Raw genomic sequence first — 25,214 nt, forward strand, 5'->3', positions numbered from 1 at the left:
CCTGGCCTGCTGCGGGAAAGATCTAGTGGGTACAGTGGGCGCTTCCAAGCTCTGGACCTTCCTGGTTATCGTAATATACTGAGACTTAAGGTTAAAGAACACTTGTATTTCTGTAGCCAAATTCCCTCTATACCTCTGGAGCGACGTATAGCCCATGTTAGAGCTGAAGAAACCGAGGCTCAGAGGGGCTTCATGATTTGCCCAGGATTGCAAAGTCCAGTAAGAGGAGCCTGAATCTTCCCAAATCACTGCACAAGCAGCTCTTTCTGCCACCTCGTATCTGCCCCCTACCTTCAGGTAAAAGCCAACAACAAAGGGAAGGAGCCAAGTCCAGAGATCTGGAGAAAGACCTCTTGGACCAGGAGAGTTGGGTCTCTAGATTTACACAAATTGAAGAGACAAGTCGAAGCCCCTACCAGGTGAGGATTCCAAAGAGGCTGTTAAGCTGGAGGTGTAAAGAGAGCTGACAATTACCTAAGAAAACGTGCCCAAAGATGTGCGATAGAACTATAGTCTTCTGAAGGAAGATGCTAAGTCATTGCAAGTTTAGGGACTGGGAAAATGTGCAGTATTCCCACCGTGGCTGATTTCAAGCAACAACATGCCATCAGTGAACTGAGACTGGGGAAGAAATGCACACAGTCAGGTTTCCTGGACCAGCAGGGGCTGGCTCCAGCACACACTGGATTCAGCCCCCTCTTACAGCTGCTTGTGGATTATGTGCAAGGCACCAGATCAGGCAGTTTCTCATGCCAGCTCATGCAAGCCCCCAAGGCTATAGTTGCTGATAACAATTATCACCATTTTGCAGATAAGCAACTTTGGAGCAGAAAGGTTACAGGATACACCCAAGGTCATACAGCTGCTGAGTGATGGAGTTGGGATCTGAACCCAGTTCTCAGCACGGGCACACTCCCTCATCATGGGAGCAGGCACCGCCCCCCGCCCCTCCCCCCCCCCCCCCCCCGCCAGTGCATCATCCCCCAGCACAAGGTGTGTGGCTCCCTTTCTTCTGCCTCTTGAAACTCTGTCCATCTAGCCCATCTCACCTTAACTCTCTTGATACACAATTTCTGCCCCAAGCCTATCCATGTAGGAATCAAGGAAAAAAAAAAAAAAAAGAAAGAAACAAAAACATTTTCTCCACCACGTCTTTCATAAGGTCCTCATTCAGTCCTCAGAAAGTCCCAGTCATCTCCCTGTTGGCCAAGACATTGAACATCCTGCTTCAGTAGGGCAAAGAGGAGAAAGGGAATCTCTTCTTTATTGAATTCCTGCTATACGCCTGGCTTTGTGCTGGTGGCTCTACCACATTGTCTCATTTTATCCTCACAACCACTCCATGAGATGGGCACTTAGGCCACTTTACAGATGAGAAAACTGAGGCTCTGAGAGGTTGAGTGACCTGTGGAAGGTCACCCAACTTGGAAGTGATGAGACTGGGATTGGAGCTCCAGTGCCCACTATGTCTCCATTAAACTAGCTCTGCCCCAGGGCCCCACACAATCCCAGACACACTGAATTCAGAATTAATCTTCTGTGTCAAGGTACAGGGCAGGAGGGCAGCAGAGGATGCCACTGACCTCATAAAGGCTGGGCCTTTTGGGGCAGAGGCTCCACGATTACCACTGACAAAGCTACCCCAGGATCTATTCATTGTACTGCAGTACTAGAGAGAGTTCTTGGATTTCCATCCAGAGGAGGAGTGGTGTAGCCCCTGGGAGTTGTAAATAAACCTCACACTCTCCACACAGAGTCATGGACCATCTTCTTGGGGTGCCAGCAGTGCACGCTTCATCCCCCCAATATACTCCCGCTGTTCTGCATGTGTGTTTATCTATTTGGCCCTCTCTGCTCAACAGTGAGCTCCTAAGGCCAGGAGGAGGTGGTGTACATAGTGGCTTATATGTCATTATGTCATCCTGCCTGGATGTGAAGCCTCCACGTGACTTCAATCTTCCAAGAACAGTGGAACAAGCCTCCTTCTCAAGTCAAAAAAAACACTTGGATTTTAACCCAAACTTTGTCACTTATTAGCTGTGTGACCTTAGGCAAGTCACTTCACCTCTCACTGCTTATTTCCTGCTTGGTGTACTTCACTCTCTACCACTGCAGGGTTACCATGAAACTAAGAGAGGAAGTCATGAAGGATGAGTAAATACTGGAGCAGATTATGTCCGAGCCTTACGTTAAGTCTTATTTACGTGTTATAACCAATTCTCAACTCGTTCAATAATTAAGTAAAAATTACATCGTCACGCTTGGGCCAGACAGTGAAGGACAGACATCAGCGCCCTCTACAGGTCAGAGTGGCAATGGCAGCAGTGACCTGTGACATCTCTGAAGCGGGGGATAATTCTTTGGGGGAACAGAAGTCTTGCATCCACAGCCCTCTTTCTCCCCTTCTCCAATTAGTGACCCTCCTAGCTTAGGAGGATCAAGTTAAGGGGGGCCCCAGGATGACTTACAGGCTCTCCTCCAGTCTTCTGTTTCTAATGCCTACCTCTAAGGCAGTGGTTCTCAGCTGGGTGAGATTTTGTCCTCCGGGGACTGCTGGCAGTGTCTGGAGGCGTTTTGGGTCCTCACAACTGGGAGGACACTACTGGCATCTAGTGAGCAGAGGGCTGGAACGGTACTAAACGTCCCACAATACACAGGACAGGCCCACGCAACAAAGAATCATCCGGCCCAGAATGTTACTAGTGCCAAGGTTGAAAACCCCGCTATAAGGCACTAGGGAGCTGTGTCACTCTGGAAGCTCTGTTTATTCTACTGGAATCCTAGAGAAATCCGTTCAGTTCCCATCCTGAGAAGGAATAGCTTAGCCTCCAGGCATCGGAACTAAATCTTAATGCTCCCCAGGCAGGGCTGGGGACCATCTTCTTGGGATCACAAGGGCACTCCCTTCATCTCCCCACAATAGCTCCCACTGCACTTTCTCCTGGCGACTGCCTCCCATGTGACATTCAGAGACACCCCCAGCAAGGCAGCCCCATGCAGCAGCACCGAGCTTCTGGAAGAGCAAAACCAATCACTCAGGGCATGAAGTATTTCTTTTTACCTCTGCAGTCCTAGGTGTGGATGGACACACTGATGGACACAGTCCTTCAGTAGTGATTCCAGGATGATTGATTATTGGTTGACTGTTTTGTTTGGGATGGACGGAGGCACCTTGTCTTGCTTACAGTTTCTCAGCATTTATATGTCATGTACTCATCCTTTTATCTTTTTAAGAATCTGCTCGGTATGGGGTCCAATGTTAAGTGTTAGAAATGAAATATTCGCCTAACATTCTTTGTCATGCTTAGGAGACAGGTCCACTGTGCTGTCACAGTTGGGAAGGAAGCAGGCTCTAGAGACACATGGACACTCGCTGGGTTCGAATCCCAGCTATGCTGCCTTCTTGCTGTATGATGCTGGGAAAGCTACTCAACCTCTCTTAGCTTCAGTTTTCTCATCCTTAAAAATTGCAATGATGCCTCGTTCTCAGACTTGTTAGAAGCACTAAACGTCTAAATGGTCATGACAGAACAGATTTTAAGTCTCCTGGTTTCCATCTTTATATCCTAGCTCTTCTAATATTTTTAGCTGTGTCACCTTGAGCATATTAAGTTCTAGGATTCTCAATTTCATCCTTTGTAAAGTAGAAATAATAACCCACCACGTACAAAGTTGATGTGAAGATTAAGGGAGATGATGCCTGGAAACCAGTTAGCGGGTTACTGCTGGCATGTCGTTAGTACTCAATAGACGTAACCATTATAATCATTACTATCTGTTACTATTATATTGCCTGCAGTAATCAGAGCTCAAATAGCTGTTTTCATCCACATTATTATTTAGATCTATTTCAGTTTCTTAAATAGCTGTGGATGGCTGAGAGGCATGCATACCTACCTCCTCTTTGTGCCAAGACTGCAGACTGATGAACTGCAGGAGGGGAAAACAACGCAGGCAGATGGGTCCTCCATGGGGGCAGGTTTCTCATAATCCCACCTGCACACATGCAGTGATAAACTGAACGCTCTCCCAAGCTTTCTTCATCCATGTGATAATTTCTTTAAAACCTGCGTGGAATCCCAAGCAATGAAAACTGATGAGCCTAATTATAGACTCCACATCGTACAGAGGCCTGTCTGCTGTGTTTCCTACAGATGCTCTGGGTTGAGTCAAGGTCTGTTCAGAGTGCTCAATTATGGAACATCCAGAGGCGAACAGACCTAGTCTGTCAAATCCATGGGGGCCAAGATGCTGTATCATTTGGTTTTGCAGTTCCTGCAGTGCCCAGCACTCTTCTACCTTTGATGATAGAAGAGTCCAAAAAATAGTGTAATAAGTGGCTTCTGGGACCTGTATTGGTGAGACTATTGACTCATTCACTTGGAAACATGGCTGATTCGAGATTGTGGAACTTTTTTAAAAATTATTTTCTTCCACATACAGATGGCCAATAGGCAGATGAAAAGATGCTCAACATCACTAATATTAGAGAGGTGCAAATCAAAACTACAGTGACCTCACACCAGTCAGAATGGCCATCATTAAGAAGTCTACAAGTAACAAATGCTGGAGAGGGTGTGGAGAAAAGGGAACCCTCCTACACTGCTGGTGGGAATGCAAATTGCTGCATCCACTATGGAGAACAGTATGGAGGTTCCTTAAAAAACTGAAAATAGGGTTATCAAATGATCCAGCAATCCCACCCCTAGGAATATATCTGGACAAAACTATAATTAGAAAAGATACATGCACCCCAATGTTCACTGCAGCACTATATACAATAGCCAAGTCACAGAAACAATTCAGTTGTCCATTGACAGATGAATGGATAAAGAAGATGTGGTGTATACATACATATACAGCAACATGGATGGACCTAGAGATTATCATACTAAGTAAAGTAAGTCAGAAAGAGAAATACCGTATGATATCCCTTATATGTGGAATCTAAAATATGACACAAATGAACTTATCTATGAAACAGAAACAGAATCACAGACATAGAGAACAGACTTGTGGTTGCCAAGGGCGTGGCAGGGGAGGGATAAATTAGAAGTTTGGGATTAACAGATACACCCTACTATATATAAAACAGATAAACAGCAAGGACCTACAGTATAGCACAGGGAACTATATTCAATACCCTGTAATAAACCATAATGGAAAAGAATATGAAAAAGTATATATATACGTACATATATATATATAACTGAATCACTGCTGTACACTGGAAACTAACACAATGTGGTAAATCTACTATACTTCAATAAAAAATAAATTAAAAAGAAGAAAAGCACTAAAACCATTAAATTTTTTTCCAATAGTAAAAATGTCATATTCAATGGAGACATTTAAAAATATATCCCTTCAAAGAAAAAAGAATAAAGGCAGAAAAAACCATCTATATCCCATCACCCAACAATAACCCTTGAATATATTTTGTGGGGTTTTTTCCCACAAAATTTTCTTTTTGTGCATTTGGGGGTTTGTTTTGATTTTCTTTTGTTCGGGGGTTTGACATTTTTTAGAAGTTATAATCACATAGTAAAAAATTTTTCAGACTGCTTTCTTTTCCCCTCTGATAGACTCTTTCAGCATTTTTAACTCTCATGGTCACATAGTATTCCAACAAATGAGTAGATCAGGGTTTACTCAACTGTTCCCCTGCTCCTGGACATCTAGATTATTTTTTATTTTTATTGTTGTAGCTGCAATGAACATTTTGGATATAAAGCTTTTTCTCTTGTTATTCCAAATGTAGCATTATTTCCTTAGGATATATTCTCAAAAGTGGAATTGCTAGGTCAGAGCATTTTAAAGACATTACAAGGTGTTTTAAAGACCGTGTAAAGAGTGCAAGCATTCCCTACACTGCGTGGTGTGGATGTGACTTCAGTTTTGTATTAGTGCGGGTGAATTGCCACCCACCTCTCCAACTTCTACCAAACTCTTTGTCTGCTATGGGGACCTTCCCAGATCCACCCTCCCCTATGACTCCAGAGGGGTCTGACTGTTGTGCAAAAGCTGTTCCTCGGGGATCAGTGTGACCACCCTGTGAACCGGAGTGGCCCGTCCACCCTGTCCCCGACGTGTGGCCCTATCAGCTGAGGCAGTGGGCCCCTGAGCAGGAAAGGAAAGTGGCTGGAAGACAAAACCTCCCTCAACCGTTGAATTTTTTACCCTGTGTATTGAGCCTGTGTGTTTTTCCATCTCGTCGCCGTGGCAACACAACCTCAAGGCTAATAGATACTCCTTGGTGCTTAGAGGGAAAAACTCAGCTGACAGACAAGCGAGGAAGATGCAGGAAGGAAAAGGTTAGCCCCCATGCCCCTCTGCCTTGGCAAACGGGCAGAGATAATTAAGAACTTGACTTTAGAATCACACAGACGCCGACAGAAGGGAGGTTCCAGACCTAGCAAAGTCACCTGTTCGCAATGCTAATTAAAATGGACGAAGATATAACAAATTACCTCAGATCTCCTCTCTGCTTGATGGAGAATCTTTCAAAACATAGATCTTTTTAGAGGATCTTTCTCCCCTTTGGGGAATCACATGGCTTTCGAACAGCCTGAAATGATCTCAAAGGCCAGGTGGGATGGGCAGCCTACTGAGATATCCCACCATCAAATTTGTCAGTTCCACCTCACAGCCCCCCTAATTCCCATTTCTCCTCGTCCCCTGCCCCACCTGCCGGCATCCCTCTCAGGCCATCTTCTCAAGACACACCTCCGATCAGGTCCAAGTGAAGATGTCTCCAAGCCCCACCTCCAGCCCCCAGCTGGCACAGCTCAGCACAGTGTCCCCTCACTAACTCTCAGGTCCCTGTGTGAGTCATCCTTCCCCTTTCAGGACTCTGTACATGCATTTTCTCTTCCTGGAAAAGGCCTCCCACCCCTAAAAGCCCTGAGCAAATGCCATTTTTCTCTAAACTGAGTCATTTCCTGCCCCTGGGCTTGCACACCTCCTGATTCGTACCTAGAATACAGCTCTTCCCACGCTCTCCTGGACGGAGTGCATGGACGGTGTCCCCACCTCGGCAGCCTGAGGGCTTGTCTGGGGAAGGGGCCGTGTGCGATCATCTCCCTGAATGCTGCCTGGCCTGTGGTAGGCGTTCAATATTGGAATTTATTACCCTTGCAAAGCTGGGTGACTTGCTGAAAAGGATACATTATTCTATCTGGGGAAATGGGGTAAGACCCTGACCTTCTCCAGCACCAAGCTTCTAAGGAGCCCAAACCCCTCATTTATAACATCAGTATCCAACGTATACAGTTGACCATTTGGGTGCTGAAATTGTTGTTATAGTTATTGTTTGGGGGAACAAAGTCAAAATTCGTATTTTATAACCTTTTTGGGAAATCCCAAACACATTCAAAAGTAGCAAATACTGACCCACCTCCCACCCCCACCAGCCACGTACCATCAAGGCAGCCTCCACAGTGATGAACATTTGGCCGATTTGTCTCCTCTGGTGCCTCCCCTCCTCCATTATTTTTCTGGAGTATTTTAAGGCAAGTCCCAGACATGATGTCATTTCACCTGCTAATATTTCATAAGCAGTCTAGGTGAAAATCCTAGCTCTTCTACCTCCTGTGTCTGCGATCTTGGGCAGACTGACCGTCCCGATCCTTGCATTCTATATATGTAAAATGAGAGTAATTACGGCACATCCATCATAGGGTTATAATGAGGAGCAAACGGACTATTCCGCAAAACACACTGGACACTCGGCATCTGTCCAGCTTGTGTGCTAAGTGGTCAGTGTTAGCCATTTAAATCACTATTATTATCATTATCCTTACTGAATTTATAGCACAGTCCCAAGCATTTGGGACATGAAAGACATACAGCTGTATCGATCACTAATCATAGCTCTGGCAGTAGAAGGAGAGCAGATTGGAGAAACTGGGGCCTCAGAGACCAAATAGGAGGCTGGAAAAATCATCCTGGAGCGAGGTGATGGGGCCTTGAGCTAGACAGTGATGGACAGTGGAGATAGGACACACAGAGATGAGAACAAAGACCTCTGACTGACTAGCTGCAGCAGGGGAGGTGCTTGCTGCAATTAAAGGTCAAGTTTAGATTTTGATGGCCTGGAGAGAGTAAGTTAAGGGAGAGGAAGAAGGTGTGAAATAATGAGTTTCCTCTTAGAGGCTTTGTCCTTGCAGTACTGATGTGACATCCTTTAATGGGGCAACCTCTGATGGGGCTTCCTCTGATGGGACAAGCTCTGATGGGGCTTCCTCTGATGGGACAAGCTCTGATGGGACAAGCTCTGATGGGGCTTCCTCTGATGGGACAAGCTCTGATGGGACAAGCTCTGATGGGGCTTCCTCTGATGGGACAAGCTCTGATGGGGCTTCCTCTGATGGGACAAGCTCTGATGGGACAAGCTCTGATGGGGCTTCCTCTGATGGGACAAGCTCTGATGGGACAAGCTCTGATGGAGCGTCCTCTGATGGGACAAGCTCTGATGGGGCTTCCTCTGATGGGACATCCTGGAAAAGACACTTGGCACATGAGACCACGGATTATGACAGCACATGGCTTCTCCTGCATAGCTGGTGGTTCCTTTTACTTCGGAGTTATTTACACCTCCCTGTGAAAGGCTCCAGACGCCCCGCCCTGATGAGCTTCCTTCCACTCCTGCTCTGTAACCTCCCTTCACTATTGCGATGATCAAAGTGGAGTTGGTGCTTTACCCACCATTGCTTTTAAAACTTACTCTGCATGAACACATGCTCACTGTGGACATTTTAAAAAAAACAGACAATAGGATGTCACATATGTGGAATCTAAACTGTCAAACTCACAGAAGCAGAGAGTAGAAGGGTGGTTACCAGGGGCTGGGGGGAGGGGGAATGGGATGTGGCAGTCAAAGGGAACAAAGTTTTATGTAAGATAAGTAAGTTCTGGAGATCTGCTATACAGCATAGTACCCACAGCTAACAATACTGTATTGTGTACTTAACATTTGCTAAGAGGGTAGAGCTTATGTTAAGTGTTCTTACCTCAAAATAGTAACTATAATAAAAAGGGTGAGAGAAAACTTTGGGAGGTGATGGGTATGTTTATGGCCTTGATGGCGGTGATGGTTTCATGGGTGTACGCTTATCCCCAAACTCATTCAGCTGTAACCATTAATTACATACAGCTTTTTATATACCAATTATACCTTAATAAAGTGGTTTTAAAACTAAATAAACAGAAAAAACACAAAAAGTATAATGGAGAAAATGAAAACTAGCCTTACCACAGATATACCCAGGGTAGTTGGGTTGATACAAGCTCTTGTTTATTCTTTATATTAATATATATTCTACAGAGGTGTGATCACACTGAATATAAAATTACTTTCTCTCCTTATCACATCGGTAAGAAATGGGATGAGGTGACCTTTCAGGGATATCCTGCAATTCCCTCAACCATCCTACTCCTGATGGACATGTTTTTGTTTTTGTTTTAGATTTTTGTTTTTAATTTATTTTTGGCTGAGTTGGGTCTTCGTTGCTGCGCGCGGGCTTTCTCTCTAGTTGCGGCGAGCGGGGGATACTCTTTGTTGCCGTGTGCAGGCTTCTCACTCCGGTGGCTTCTCTTGTGGCGGAGCACGGGCTCTAGGCGCACGGGCTTCAGTAGCTGTGGCACACAGGCTTAGTTGCTCCGCGGCATGTGGGATCTTCCCAGACCAGGGCTCGAACCTGTGTCCCCTGCACTGGCAGGCAGATTCTTAACCACTGCGCCACCAGGGAAGCCCTCCCTGATGGACATGTTTTGCTCCAACTTTTTCCTTTTAAATATCAAATAAGAAATATTAACTATTCAATTAGTGAATGGTTTACCCATAAAGCTTTATTCAGTTTCCTTAATTTTGCTCCTTTTAAAAGGCCGCTGCTACCAATAAAAATAAGGAAAGAATCAATTATTTAGTCTCCCTTTCTTATATGAGATGTTTACCACTCGTAATCAACTAATAGATGAAGGGATGTATCTCTTTTAAAAATTATGGCAGCTAATAAATGAACAGAGTGTTAGAATCAGAATATCACCGTTTCACAACCCCAAATAAATTAATGGGTCTAGGCATTGATTATCAGGAAAAGAGGGTCAACCAGCCATTGTGTGTCTCCCAGAGGACACAACAGTACCTACAGTCTTAGTTTGATCAAACCTCCTACCAACTTGGAGGAAATACAGATCACAGGGGCCATGCTGGACAATACCAGCTATCTGCAATCCACAGAATCCAGACAGTGCGAAGGAAACCACCACCAAACAACCTGGGCTCTTCACCTTGCAAGGAACAGCACCAAAAAACAGAAGAAATAGATTTAAAAGGACTTGTCCATTTTTTAAATGGGCAAGATAAAACTATGGTGCCTAGGGTAGTACAGTCAGGCGAAAAACTAAAAGAAACACAAGGAAGTGATCACTCTGAAAGTCGGGATACAAGTGGTAATAGTTGGAGGAGGGGAGGAAGTTGAGGTTGGCACAGAATACATGGTGGGGGGAGGCTTTGAGGATGTCCAACAAAGTTCTATTTCTTGATCTGAGCGCTTACAAACTATATATTTGTTTTGTGTGGCTGTGTGTGTGTGTGTTTTATTTCATAATCAAAATAGTTTAATAAGAAAAAAAAGTTAAAGGTGTACTACCTGTCTCGGTTAAATAGTGCCCCTCCCAATTCATGTCCTTCCCCGAACCTTGGAATGTGAGTGTATTTGGAAATAGCGTCACTGCAGATGTATTTCAACATTACAACGTTGCAGAGAGTTAAATTCTTATGAAGGCATACTGGAATAGGATAAGCCCTCAGTCCAGTATGATTGGTGTCCGTGTAAGAAAAGAAGAGACACAGAAACACAGGGAAGAATGGCACATGAAGACAGAGGCAGAGATTGGAGTGCTGTGATTACAAACCAAGGACACCAAGCACTGCCAACAACCCGCAGAAGCTAGGAGAGAAGCATGGAGAAGATTGTTCCTCAGAGCCTTTGGTAGGAACCCATCCTTCTGACACCTTGACTTGGGACACTTAGCCTCCAGAACTGTGCAAGAATAAACTTCTATTATTTGAAGCCATCTGGCTGGTTGTCCTTTGTTACTGCAGCCCTAGGAAACCAATACAATACCCAAACATTACCATGCGTTCATAATTTTTAAAAAAATGCAAACAGTGATTAGTTTTGCTGTAGATCGGGTGTGATTTTTCAAGGTAGGATTTCCAGGTTCTTGTCCATATGCAAACTGTTATTTACTTGGTTGTAGTGATAGCGAGATACAGTTTAATCTCTGGGCTCTCTCTTCACCTGACAGGTTTGTGATTTAATTTAAGGATACGCATCACCACCAGCCATTGGGTCACACTACATCCTGACGTTTCCTTTGCCAAAATGAAACCAGCCTTCCACTGCATTTCCAGCATGTAACTCTGCTTCTAATTTTTTCTGCTCACATCACAATCAGATCAGGCTCATTGCACCGTGGGCCATGGGTCGCCTGAGTAACACGCTGATTCGCACTTCTGCACACACATCCTATAACCCCACTTCCACAGAGATCTTCCCCTCGAACCACAAGCAGATGAAACTCCATGAGCAACACGGACTCAAGGAAAAAAGGGAGAATATTTGTATGTATACCTGATTGACAAACTCCCACTCGCCTCACAGGGCTGGTGCAAGGAAAGGAGATCAAGCACAGAAGTGCTTTGCTCGGTGACAGCACCTGCTAAGCATTCGTCATATGTCAGCTGCTGTGACGTGAATGAGCACTGCCCCCCCCACCCCATGGTCGTGCCACCTCTGCCTCGTCCTTTACATTTACCTGATTTTTAGATTCAGCTCTTTTCTTGAGACACTAACCTTCTCCTAATATAACCTACGGGCAGGTGGTGACTCTTAAATCACTACGGCCCAAAACATATAGCCCTCCCCTTCCTTCCTGTCTAAGTGCGGGGGGGATCCACAAGAAACCCCCCTTCCAAGTGGTGGAGAACCAGCTTCTTACAAGAGCTTTTTGTTTGCAAATGCCTCTTACACAATCACTCTTTTATTTCACTCGTTACTTTAGAGCAACCCACAGTCCCCAAACAACTTGTCCCAGGCATACCTGCCTCGGTTGGCCACCTCTAATTTTGCACCCTGGGTACCCCAGCACTCATCTAAATGACAGCCACGTCTAGATGACATAGTCAATGCTATCTCAATTCCTTTAGGTACTGAAATGCCCCCAAACACCTGCAAACAAGCCCTTTCCCTTAAAGCCTACGGAAGGGGCCTTCTAAACTGTACTTTCCTACATGTTAGCAGGTCTGGCTGTCACCCCTCTGAAAAGATGAGACCTTTCAAGGTTTTGAAAGGTCTTTGGCCTCCTTACAGTTCTAACCCTTTTCCATAATTCTCACATTTGACTGTTCCAGGGGAAAACTTTCAGGTGCCATGGAATGGAATCATTATCCACCTGGGAATGAATAAAACCAGTACTCTCTGGAAGCAAAGGGGTTACATCATTAGTAAGGAACTAGAGTCCTCCAAGCAGAAATAAGAGCTTCTCTAACTGGTTGGAGGATTTTGCTAAAGGATTTGAAGCAAGAACCAGTTGAAACTACACTTTGTCAGTTCTGCCATTGTCACGTGGGATTTCAGGAGTGGCAGGAGCTCGTTATGATGTAACCCATTCCCAGCAGACTTGAGGATCTTAAGTAATTCAAGAGCATTTTCAAAGCATGGTCACCAGCATCACCCTCAGGGCTCTGGTGGCCATCAGTGACTCATTCTCTGCATAAGTAATACTTCCTTAGACTATTTCTATGTCTTTCTCTTTGGCTGAGTGACAAACTTCTCCCTGACCCTCAAGTCTCGGTCTAATAGTACCTTTCTGCCAAGAGTTTTCCCCGGGTTTTCATCCTTCTCCCAACTCTAATTGCTTCCTCTTCTACGCCCATCACACTTCAAACATCTCTCTTACAGATTGTACAACAGATATTTTTCCGCAGGGGACAGGAACCATCTCATGCATATTTTATCCTCCCCCCCGGACCTCACTTATGTGTTGGAATAAGCATCCACAAGTGTCCACTTCAATCCTACTCCACCATCCAAATTCGACACTGGGGAACATTGTTAAATAAGATCAAACAAATGTTGGAGGCAATTCACTAGATTTTTGTCATCTTTTGCTTTAGTTTGGAATACAGCTGGGCAAGAATATATAGTTTGGCTTGATTATGGACTGTAGATTTCTGCACAACAGCTCTGGCTTTAACTCAATGTTTATTTCATTTGAACTCCTAATGACCATGATACATATGTGGTCATCAGTGTCAGGGCCATCCAAGTTCCCAGGGAAAAAGGACCAGTTACTTCATCCCAATCCTACTGTCTTGCTTTTTTGCCTTCCCTCTTCCTCATTCTCGGAACATTCTTTACCTCTTCTAAGCCGGTACTCCTACCAGTGGCCCCTTAAAAAATCCTCTAGGATCATCTACATTGGCCATTCTGTGGTGCCAGAACTGGGATGGGGCAAGAGAGATGACTAGGGTGCAAAATTTAAGGAGGCGCTCACTCTCAGGTGCTGAACCACCACTCGAATGACCCTGGGAGTGAGCGCCTCCTTAAATGCCCCACCCTTCCCCACGCCCTGCATTATTGCAAAGACCCACTTGCAACTAATCCAAAAAGTTGTGTTTGAATCTTTTCTCTGCCTTCCCAGTGGATCAATCCATGGCCCCTGACATTTTATTTTTTCAGTCACTCTTCCACGCAGGTCAAAATCTCGGGGCTCACTCTCTTTAGACTCTCACAGCTACCTGACAGAACACAAATTCCAGATTTCAAGTCTACCTGCAATGAACGTGTTACTTTTCAATACCCACTTTGGGCTTTAAGCAATCATCAATCCCTCCCAAAGATGGACGTCCTTAATATGAGTCATCTTCCAGAGAAGAGTTTGGTAGATGTTTCTTAATTAGAGTATTATTCAGTTCTTTTTCAAAGCTTTTACTTTATCATCTAATAGGCACAGTGATCCGTGGGATAATGCATCTTAATTTTTTTCCTCTTTTAGATGGCTAGGCTTATTACTAGTCACAGCACAAGCCAAATGGTTTGGTTATTAAGTGGTATCATTTGTACCCTAATGAATTTACGCCTTTCACACCACTGAAAAAGAAATGGAATATCGTGAAACGTTAAATGAAACCCCAAACAAAGACGGAGCAATGTTAACCCTCATTGCTCAAGTGTGAAGGAACTGACCACTCAGAAGGTGACTGGATAGTGTAGATTTGTAGGATCTGCTGTGGGCAACCGCACCCCTGCAGACTCCTTGGAATGTAGTACCATCGGCCCCAGGCAACCTTCCCAGCATCTTGTCCCAGGTTCACTTTTATTCTCTGTCCTCATGCCCTCTGGCATCTTTGCAGTCTCTGCTTTCATACTCAGCTCCCTCTGCTTCAAATGGCCCTCTCTCCCTTCTTTTCCTAGTTATGTTCTACTCATCCTTTAAAATCCAGCTCAATTATCACTTCTTTAGAGGAGTTTTTCTTGATCTTCCCAACCAGGTCAATTCCCCTATCCACGTTCTCATAACACCATCTTGGAATTATCCAACGGCAATCTTACATTCATTTGAGTCACTTTGATTGTTTAAGTCTGTGTCTCTGTAAGACCGTAAGTTTTATGAACGCAGAGGATCTTGTAGGTGTTTGCTCACCATCATCTTCCCAGACTTCCAGAAAACCACCTCTCCTAGATCCACTGCAGAAAGAAATAAGAATGACCACAACTAGTGTTCCTCTGTGAACATGGTCTGAGCCAGTCACATTTTCCCCAGGGGTCATGCTTGAACGCCAACTTAAATGCTACTGGACTTGGTTGAACCACCAACCAATGGTACAAGATCAACTCTGATGGGTTGCGGTCCATTGGGGCGAAATAAACAAATCAGGAACACATTTTTTAGACTGTGAAACTCTTTATGATGGATTAGCCTATTTAATAAGGGAAACTGTGATTCCCTCAGGGCAGAGAGAGCATGTCTGTTTCAATCATTACTCCACACACAACTCCTAGAAAAGGGCTTTGGCACTGCTGGATAAGTGACAGAATGAATGGATGGACAGAAGAGTTATCATCATTTAAGATATTAAGAAGATGAGGGGCAAAGAGGTCAAGTGACTTGCTGGAATGACATTAGTGAGCCTAGGGATGTTCCCACTGCCTCTTGCCCCCATCCGCTTGGGATGGTTTATCAAGGCAGCCTCCCAGGGACAAGAAGAGTCAGAAAAGACTGAGATGGCCTCTGTGCTCAGGATCTTGGCCTCTTGAAGTGTTTGAATGACATGACTCAAATTTCCTCCCGCTGTCTGGATGGGAAACCAGCTCCAGAAGAGATGGACTGACTGTGGCCAGAATCCCTAGCCCTGGGAAATCCAGCCTCTGGCCAGCAACGCAGCTGGCACTGGCGTCTCAGACTGGGTGTGGGGGACCATGACCCTGTTTATGAACAGACTCCACTGGGCCATCCAGGCAGCACCAAGCAGGCCACCAAGATACAGCTACCTGGGCCAGGGGCACTGGGACCAGGGATACACCCGACAGAAACCTCTGGGCATGGCTCAGCCACGTGAGTCTCACTCTCCCCTCAAATCAACTTCCTCGTTCATTCATTCATTCATTCCGGAGGCTGTCATATGCCAAACACACCTTTGCGCTGGGGTCCCTGAGATTGGTGCCATTTTCCTGCCGTCTATGGCTGCACTCTCCAACACGGCAGACCTGAGCGTTTGAAGTGTGGCTGGTCTCAACTGAGACACGCTCGAAGTGTAAAATACATCACGGATTCCAAAACCTTAGTACCAAAAAAGGAATATAAAATATTTCATTCATACTTTTTATTGTATTGAGCATATACTGAAATGATGATATTTGGGATAGATCTGGTTAAAGAAAATATGTTTTTAAAATGGATCTCAGCAGCTTCTTTTTACACTTCTTACTGTGATTAATTAGAGAAATGTTAGTTCCATTCATGGTTCACTTCATATTTCTATTGGACAGCAACGTACAGGAGAGGCTGATGGGCAAGTTCTAAGCTGGGGATGAGGGTGACGTTACTAGCCGGTCCAGGTGCCGGGGGAGCCCAAAGGACACTTAGCCCAGACTGTGAGGGGCGGGGGTGGGCGGTGAGAGCAGCTTCCTAGAAGAGTTCACATCTAAATCAACAGACAAATCTGAGTTAGTTCCAGGACCAGGGCACTGTGGGAAGGAACTGGGTTTCTACATCAGCACAAAGCTGAGAAGTCCAGATGTGTCTCCAGTGATGGGAGTGAGGGGGGTAGACAAGGGGAAGAGGAAGCAACAAAGCCAGAAAGGGCAACAGACATCAGCTCCCAGAAACCGAGTCCAGGGCTGTCTGGCAGAATTATAATGCGAGCCACACACAAAGCTTTAAATTTTGTAGTAGCCACAGGCAGAAAAGTAGAAACAGGTGAAATTAATTTTAATTATATGTTTTCTTTAACCCAGGATATTAAAAAGGCTATTGTTTCAATATTTAATCAATGTCAAGGAGAGAGTTTGCATTCTTTTTCATTACGATTGTCTTTGAAGTGTGCTGTGTATTTCACACTCCCAGCACACCCCAGTTTGGACCAGCCACAGTTCAAGTGCTCAGTGCCACACGCGGCTAGTGGCGACTGTATTAGGCAATGCCACATCCACTAGACTTTTCTCTTGAATGCAATGGGGAGAGGTTCTAAGCAGAGGAGTGCCGTGGACAAATCTCCCTGGCAGCCGTAAGGGAGACCAGTAGCTTTCTGGAGGCTGTCACCACCATCTTCTGTACCCTGTCACCTACCCAGGCGCCTCAGTTCATAAACTGATAACTTGGGAGCAAAATCTCTCTTTGCAGACTTTACCCTTTGACGATGTTATTGGAGGGAAGTTTTGGGATGCAGACAGCAGAGCCCCATCTTGGGTTTTTCCAGAGTCCTGAAAAGGGCAACTTTCCCTCTCTCAATTCCTACGTGGTTCCCACACCATTCAGAGGGCGACCTGCGACAGATTCCTGCGATTTTTCATCCTTGGGTTTCTCCTCTGTTGAAACTCTGATGCCTATACTCACCTAAGAGTATAGGTGCAGATAAAATGAAGCAAGATATGTAAAATGCCTCACGCTGTGCTTCATAAAGAATTGATCAAAAAATGGTAGTTTCTTTCCCTCTGAGAGTTGTCATAAAAGACTCTTCACATCCCCAAGAGCAGCCCAAGAGGATGTAAACTCAAACAGCATGACTGGGGATCAGACTCCTAATCCTTTCTCCAACCCCCATATAAGGAACTTCAAGGAGTCAGTCCCTTTCAGAAAGCAATGTCCCAAAAATATGCAGGTTACAGACTGCCCAGCTGGGAACTTTTTTCTAGCATCTTAGTCAGCTTTAACTGGTAAGAAAACAGCTTTTCGGTTTCCCTGGGCTCTACCTTATTGGAGAAGCAGTTTAAAAACTGTTCCTAATCTCCAAGGAGTTTCCAGGTGCTTAATGACTTGCCAGGGTAATAAACAACTGAATTCTGGGAAACCATTATGTGAGAATCAAAGGAAGCAGCATGATCGGGGCAGAACTGGGAAAAAGCATTGGTTTTTGAAGTCTGCCAAACCTGAGTGTGAAGCACATTTCTGTTGCCAATAATCATGTAGTCTTTGGACAAATTGCTTATGTCTTTGAGAACTCAGGTACTTATCTGTAAAATGGGTATAATATGTATCTTGCAAGATAAGAATTATACATTCAAGGTAACAATGTATTAATTATCTATCACTGCATGACAAATTGTCCCTAAGACTTATTGGCTTAAACCAATTTATAATCTCAGTTTCTGTGGGTGAGGAATGTGGGTAGGGCTTAGCTGGGTCCTTTGGCTCAGGGTCTTTCCCAAGGCTGCAATCAAGGTGTCAGCCCAGGCTGTGATATCATTTCAAGACTCAACTGAGTAAGGATCTGCTTCCAAGCTCTCTCGTTGGCTGTTGGCAGGATCCAGGGCCTCATAGGCTTTTGAACTGACGGTGTCAGTTTCTCACTGGCTGTTGGCTGGAGTTCTCCCTCCATTCCTTGCCATGTGGGCTTCTCCATAGGGCAGCACACAACATGGCCATTTGTGTCATCAGAACAAGAAGGCAAGCATAGCACAGGGAGATCAGCTCGGTGCTTTGTGACCACCTAGAGGGGTGGGATAGGGAGGGTGGAAGGGAGACGCAAGAGGGAAGAGCTATGGAGACATATGTATATGTATAACTGATTCACTTTGTTATAAAGCAGAAACTAACACACCATTGTAAAGCAATTATACTCCAGTAAAGATGTTAAAAAAATAAAATAAATAAAAACACGTCAGCCTTTAAAAAAAAAAGAAAAAGAAGGCAAGAAGAGTCAGAGGAAGAGAGAGACTGGAAGACAGAAGTCACAGTCTTTTATTTTTAACTGGTAAGAAATTGATTTTTTGTTGATGGCCGTTCTTACCGGTGTGAGGTGATACCTCATTGTAGGTTAGTTTTGTTTGGTTTTTCTTTTTATTTATTTATTTATTTATAGTTTTGGCTGTGTTGGGTCTTCGTTGCTGCGCACAGGCTTTCTCTAGTTGCGGCGAGCGGGGGATACTCTTTGTCATGGTGCTCGGGCTTCTCATTGCGGTGGCTTCTCTTGTTGCGAAGCATGGGCTCTTGGCACGTAGGCTTCAGTAGTTGTGACACATGGGCTCAACAGTTGTGGCTCGCGGGCTCTAGAGCGCAGGCTCAGTAGTTGTGGTGCACGGGCTTAGTTGCTCCGTGGCATGTGGGATCTTCCCGGACCAGGGCTCGAACCCGAGTCCCCTGCACTGGCAGGTGGATTCTTAACCACTGTGCCACCAGGGAAGTCCCCTCATTGTAGTTTTGATTTGCATTTCTCTAATGATTAGTGATGTTGAGCATTCTTTCATGTGTTTGTTGGAAACCTGTATATATTCTTTGGAGAAATGTCTATTTAGGTCTTCTGCCCATTTCTGGATTGGGTTGTTTGTATTTTTGATATTGAGCTGCATGAGCTGCTTGTATATTTTGGAGATTAATCCTTTGTCAGTTCCTTCGTTTGCAAATATTTTCTCCCATTGTGAGGGTTGTCTTTTCATCTTGGAATGACATTTTGTCACTTTTGCTGTACTCGGTTGGTTACAAGCAAGTAGCTGGGTCCAGCTCACATTTAAGTGGAGGGGACTACACAGGACTGTGAGTCCCAGGAGGTGGTTGGGAGCTGTTTTAGAAGCTGTCTGTCACGATATTTAAAGATTCTCAGTAAATAGTAGCTGCTGTTAAGACTGAATACAAAAGCATTTGGAAAGCATCATTCATCACAGAAATAGGAGAAATCTCCTGGATTATGTATTAGGGTGAGGAAATTCAACAATCACATGACACTGTCAGTCTTTTTAAAAGAGGTTGATTCTAACCAATGCTCGCTTATCCAAAGACTGCATTTAAAGATACATTTAGGGACCTCCCAGGTGGTGCAGTGGTTAAGACTCCGCGTTCCCAATGCAGGGGGCCCAGGTTCATTCCCTGGTCGGGGAACTAGATCCCACATGCTTGCAGCAACTAAAAGAGTTCATATGCCGCAACTAAGGAGCCCACGTGCTGCAACTAAGGAGCCCGCCTGCCACAACTAAGACCCAGCGCAACCAAATAAAGAATACATATTTTTAAAAATTAAAAAAATAGATACATTTAATTTATATCAAACAGCGGTTTGATAATGTGTTACCAGATAACAATGTTTGGACATTAGAATTAAAAAGCACCCATTCCCCCTACATAATGTTTTATCATATATCCAAATCCCTTTCTAGTTATTTTAGAATGCCCGTGTTTTTATGGGGATGTAAATAAAAATATGCACCTCGATTTTCTCATTTCACAATATTATAAAGACATTTAATCCTGCTGTACATTCTTTATAATTAGCACTTTAACAGCTACAAAACATTTCCATTCAGTAGATAAATGTCAGAGCCATGGTTTACTTAACCATTCCCTTATTCTGTGACATGTAAGTTGCTTCAAGGTTTTGCCATTGAAAACAATCGAGTATCTTTTGCGTGGTAAGTTTTTTCCCCATCATTTGAATTGTGTCTTTAGGATAAAGTCCCAGAAAAGCAATTCGAATACGCACATTTTAATGGCTCCGTCAAGTTTTTATTCAAATGGGAAAATGGCTTTGGTTTTTATATAGCAAACACTGCTCCATCAGCCCCAGACTGAGTTCCTCAAAGGCAGACACCCTAGCTTACTTTAAAAAAAAAATTTTTTTTAAACCATAGCATCTATAATTCGACTGTACTTCAATAAAAAATAAATTAAAAAAAAAGCAATCTGACTCTGTAAAAGATGACACAACTAAATCTACCTGCATAACAATAATTGAATGGGAGAAACTTGCCATCTAAAAGAAAATACTTTCAGATATAGTTAAAAAAAACTAAATGGACTTCCCTGGTGGTGCAGTGGTTAAGAATCTGCCTGCCAATGCAGGGGACACAGGTTCGAGCCCTGGTCCAGGAAGATCCCACATGCCACAGAGCAGCTAAGCCCGTGCACCACAACTACTGAAGCCCGCACACCTAGAGCCCATGCTCCGCAACAAGAGAAGCCACCACAGTGAGAAGCCCGCGCACTGCAATGAAGAGTAGCCCCTGGTCGCTGCAACTAGAGAAAGCCCACGTGCAGCAACAAAGACCCAACGCAGCCATAAGTAAATAAATAAATTTATATATTAAAAAAACTAAATGAAAACATATGCTATCAATAAAAGATATGCCTAAAATAAACCATAGCATCTAGCCTATAAGCAACATGTAGTGAACATTTGTGCACTGAATGAATGCATGAACAAAAATACTTAAAAATCCGAGACTTAAAGAAAAATATTTCAACTAGATCTATCGCATTTTTTAAAATCAAGAGATGTTGCATTTCCATTTAGATTTCACTAAGAGATGTGGAGGACTTACCCATGCCAAGCCCTGGCATTCTGTTGCCCTTCCCTTATTTTATTTTATCCTCACAGCACCCCCTAGAGTTCATTTTCCATACAGCAACAGAATGAAAGGCTCAAAGGCTACATCAGATTACATCACACACCTGCTTTTTTCAGAGGGTCCCAGGAGGCGTCTATGTATAGATATTTGTCTGACAAGCTCCCATCACTTGAAAAGAAACAGAAGGTCCTCTTCACTGGGGAGAATACTAGTTCTGGGGAAACCTCTGCTTAGGTGGAAACAAAAGTTCCACTCAATAACCAGGAACCATGGGAATTTTCCTGAATGTAGTTCAGCCTCGGTGATGGGTCATTTTAGCCAAACTACGAATCAGAGTTATATAACACTTAGGTAAGCACGGTGAAAATGACCCTTGAATAATAATTTAATTGGTCAAAATTTACTCTGGCTAATGTTCCTGGCCCCTGGGCAACGTGTTAACTCTTGGAATTCTATAGGACCCTCCTCCCCCAGCCTTTTTTTTTTTTTTAAGAAATGTTCATCTTTTTATTTCCGGAGCTATCACTCTCATTTTTTAGACTCAGGAAACCGAGTCGCTTGCAGACAGTTTGAGTGACAACCAGAATTTATTTGCACGCGCTTTCGGAAACCATTGCTAGTTTAGCTGCTAAACTTGAACCGCAGCGCCCCCTGGTGGACAGAGGGTGGTTTGGCTTTTCCAGGCCCTCTTGCCACCTGGGCGACATCTCATTTAACTGGCGCTTTCTCTCCCTGTCTCTCAGGTGAAGGAGGCCATGCAGCGGATCCACGACCGAGGGAACATTGGAAAGTTAATTCTGGATGTAGAAAAGACCCCGACTCCGCTGGTGAGTCAAAAGCAGAGGCATCCGCTCAGTTCAACACCAGAAGGTTTATCTGGTGTAGGCACAGGTGGGATGGAGGGAAGTACAGGAAGCCCTCTGCTGGGCTGGGGCTGGTGGGGGGAGACCAGAGGTAATGAAACGAATGTGCAAGTGAGGGATTAGTCACAAATGGGATGAACGCTAATAAAGAAAGGAAAACGCTTTGGTGAGAACGTTTCAGGAGCAATCTGAGGTCAGGAGAGGACAAGACCACACCCGTGTCTATTACACCTGCTCACTCTTGGCTGCACAAGCGGGAGAAATTCCTGGTAAAATTTAATAAATTCACATTCAGATACCCAACAGCATGATGCCACCTGCCTCCGAAATGCCTCCTGATGGGCCCATGGCTTTTGTTTTCTCTTACCAGGACAATACCCTTACACGCAGGGACCCCACCAGGAGTGAAGCATGTCACACTCACATCCCAGACACTCTTGCAAGGGTCCCTTGAGGGGCTCTGCGGTGTGGCGGTCAACACAGAGACTGCCACCAGACTGCACAGATCCAGAGGTGGGGCAGGTGGACAACCATCAACAAGCCATACGCAGAAATGGGACACTGCAGCTCTGGATCGGGCTACAAAGAAGGGCTCGCAGGAGGGGGTCTGTTCCCGTTAGGAAAGTCTGGGAAGGCTTCCCTGAGGAAGCGGGCTGAGCACAAGAGGAAAAGCAGGCATTGAGTAGGCAGGCGGTGGACGGACGGCGCTGCATGTGCTGTGGCCGAGAGGGAAGTCCAGCTCCAGATCAGCCATGTGGTGCGGGCGGGGGGACTGAGATTCAGGAGATGATTCCTGTTTGTAAGAATAAGTGGGGAGAGCAGAGGTTCAGGGGTCAAGGGAAATTACCTAGCTCAGGTCTAGGACAAGAAGAGAACTCCGAGGCACCGTTCCTGAAGGGGGCTGTAAATGGATAGGACTAGGATGTTCTGAGCATCTGTCGTGTGCTCAGCAATTTGCCAGATGCTTCAAGTACATCATTTCCCTTTGTTTCACTTGGCTCCCATGACAACTTTATAAGGCAGGTGGGTTTATCCTCGTCCTAACGGTGGAGGAAATGGAGGCTCAGAGAGGTGTGACAAGTGTGCCAGGTACTAGCAATGACAAGAAGGTAGGTGGGTAGGTAGATAGATGGTAGATGGATGGATGGATGGATGGATGGACAGGACCAGAAAGAGTCCACATCTTCACAGAAAGGACGTTCCCATGGGGGAATATAGACAACAAAGTGGATAAACCCACATTTGTTACTAGTGTGCTTCTGGCTCCTAGGAAGTGACAGCATCAGGCTTTGAACCCTGGCCGGTCGGCGCAGTGGACGCTGTCAATGCCCACCCATGCCCCCGGCACTCATGGTTCCCCTGCACGCCGGTGCTGTCCTCCTGCTGGCCGCCGCCCCTCTCTGCCTGAGCGCGTCCTCTGGCCATGGCAGAGGCTTGGGTTATGCACAAAATCAGCACTCCCTGGCTTCTCCCCTGCTCATGTGTCCCCCACTGTCCCCCAGTGGTCCCCAGCAGGACTGAGCCCAGTTGCCCATGGCAGGACCTATTAACATATCCCGTGCCAGCTTCCTTGCCTTTTCTGTCTCCTTTCCTCACTCTGACCTGCGCTTCCTGGGATCATCTCCCAAGCTCTGGAATCATCTCCCCAATTCCAAATACTTGCAGTCAAATGCTTTCTCAGAGCCTGCGTCTTAGGGTGCCCAACACAAGTCATCTGGTACCACACTGCCTTCCTGAGGAATCAGGTGACCCTAGCGCTCAGCCCTCAGAGAAATCTTTCTCAAGGGCCTTCATCAGATGCTTGAAGAAGGCAGGAGACAGACTGCAGAACCCTCTAAGAAGTCCTCTGCTGCATTACAGATGGCCAATGACAGCACAGAGACCAGCGAGGCGGGCGAAGAGGAGGAGGACCACGAGGGTGACAGTGAGAACAAGGAGAGGACGCCCTTCATCCAGTAACCCGGGGCCCGGGCAGGAGGGCGTGAGGATGCTCTGGAGAAAGAGGACCCGGCTGAGAAATCTCTTCTGCGCCCCAGTGAACAAATGCTGTAGTCCAGTGTGTGCTGTGTCTGTCTGCTGTCAGCTGAGCTAAAAAGCTGTTGATCACTGTTGTTTTTGAAATTAAGTGCCAATCCCATTCCATGCAGTATTATGTCCTTCCCCCATCTGTGTGTTACACTCTCCCCACTCCCCTGTTTCAAAACCATCCATCTTTGGGTCCTTCTCGACAGTTCTAGAACAGCCTTGCAAATTGATACAAGTCCACAGGTCCATTGCTTAAGAGACCAGACATGGGCAAAGACAAGTTTGGATTGAAAGGTGTTATCACAGAGCACTGTCCTAGAATTCTTCAGGCCAATGACACTTTTTGCTGCCAGCCGCCCATGCTTCTGCAAAGAGCGCTTGCCAATTTGGCTGGCGGAAAGAGGGTAGGCCAGGAGAGGTTTTCACAAGCCGGTAAGTTTAGGATCTCTCCAAGTTGTACTGTCCTACTTCCCACTGAAGAGGCAACCTCCTTACATTCATTCAGGTGTTTCACGGTCAAAAGGTTAAACCAACCTCCCCTCACCCTCTGATGCTTGATTCCTTCACCGGTTCTTAACCATAAACACAGGGAGATAGATGTGGATATTTCAGGATAGAAGATGGGTCAACAGCCAAAGTATGAGGACCAGCCACAGAGGTCCCTCCTCTGAAACCATATCTCATGAGCAAAATCCTCTCCCCGCCACATATATTTAATTTTAAGAAAACTCACCAGGTGTGGGACTATTTCAAAGTCATTACTGAGACTCGCCTATGTTTGCACACTTGCCATTGGCATTACCGATTCTGCTCTTTTCATTTCCTGGTACTGAATAGCAGCCTTTACCTTGGATCCCCCAAGAAAGATCTCCTTTGTAGACCATATTTGGGGGGAAAAAATCAATGAGTATCTTTCTTCTTGCCAAAGCGTGTTCCAACGTGTCACAAACTAGCGATACAAAACTCGATGTTTAGTACCTGATGCCAAATATGTGTTCCTCTCCTCTGAAATATAAAATTATGGTGCACACTCTTTGCAAGGCCCTGCTTTCTGGAAATCCGGTACCAAATTCCTTGATCGCACAACCCTGATTAATTTCCCAGCTCCCAGACTCCTAAGGAAACCCCCCCCCCCCGGCCCCACCGCACTTGACCCAGCTTGAGGTGAACAGTCCCTCTGGAGGGACAAGAGGCCCAGGGTCTCCGGGGGGGGTGGGCTCCTCACCACGTCTCCCAGTCCTGTTGGCCCAGAGGGTGGACT

General features: G+C 45.3%; 1 protein-coding gene across 1 annotated transcript in view; it reads left to right on the forward strand.

Moving 5' to 3' along the window:
* VAT1L (vesicle amine transport 1 like) overlaps positions 1-23,887 on the forward strand; it is a gene marked incomplete at both ends in the record, with an annotated part of 145,874 nt that extends 121,987 nt beyond the window's left edge. The window contains 2 exons of the mRNA XM_082677527.1: positions 21,809-21,892; positions 23,789-23,887. Of these exons, the coding sequence (XP_082533653.1) occupies positions 21,809-21,892; positions 23,789-23,887 (183 nt within the window). The remainder of the gene's footprint in view (positions 1-21,808; positions 21,893-23,788) is intronic.
* Positions 23,888-25,214: the final 1,327 nt, after the last annotated feature.

This window comes from Grampus griseus, assembly GCF_964374135.1.
Source record: "Grampus griseus genome assembly, chromosome: 19".
Classification (NCBI taxonomy): domain Eukaryota; kingdom Metazoa; phylum Chordata; class Mammalia; order Artiodactyla; family Delphinidae; genus Grampus; species Grampus griseus.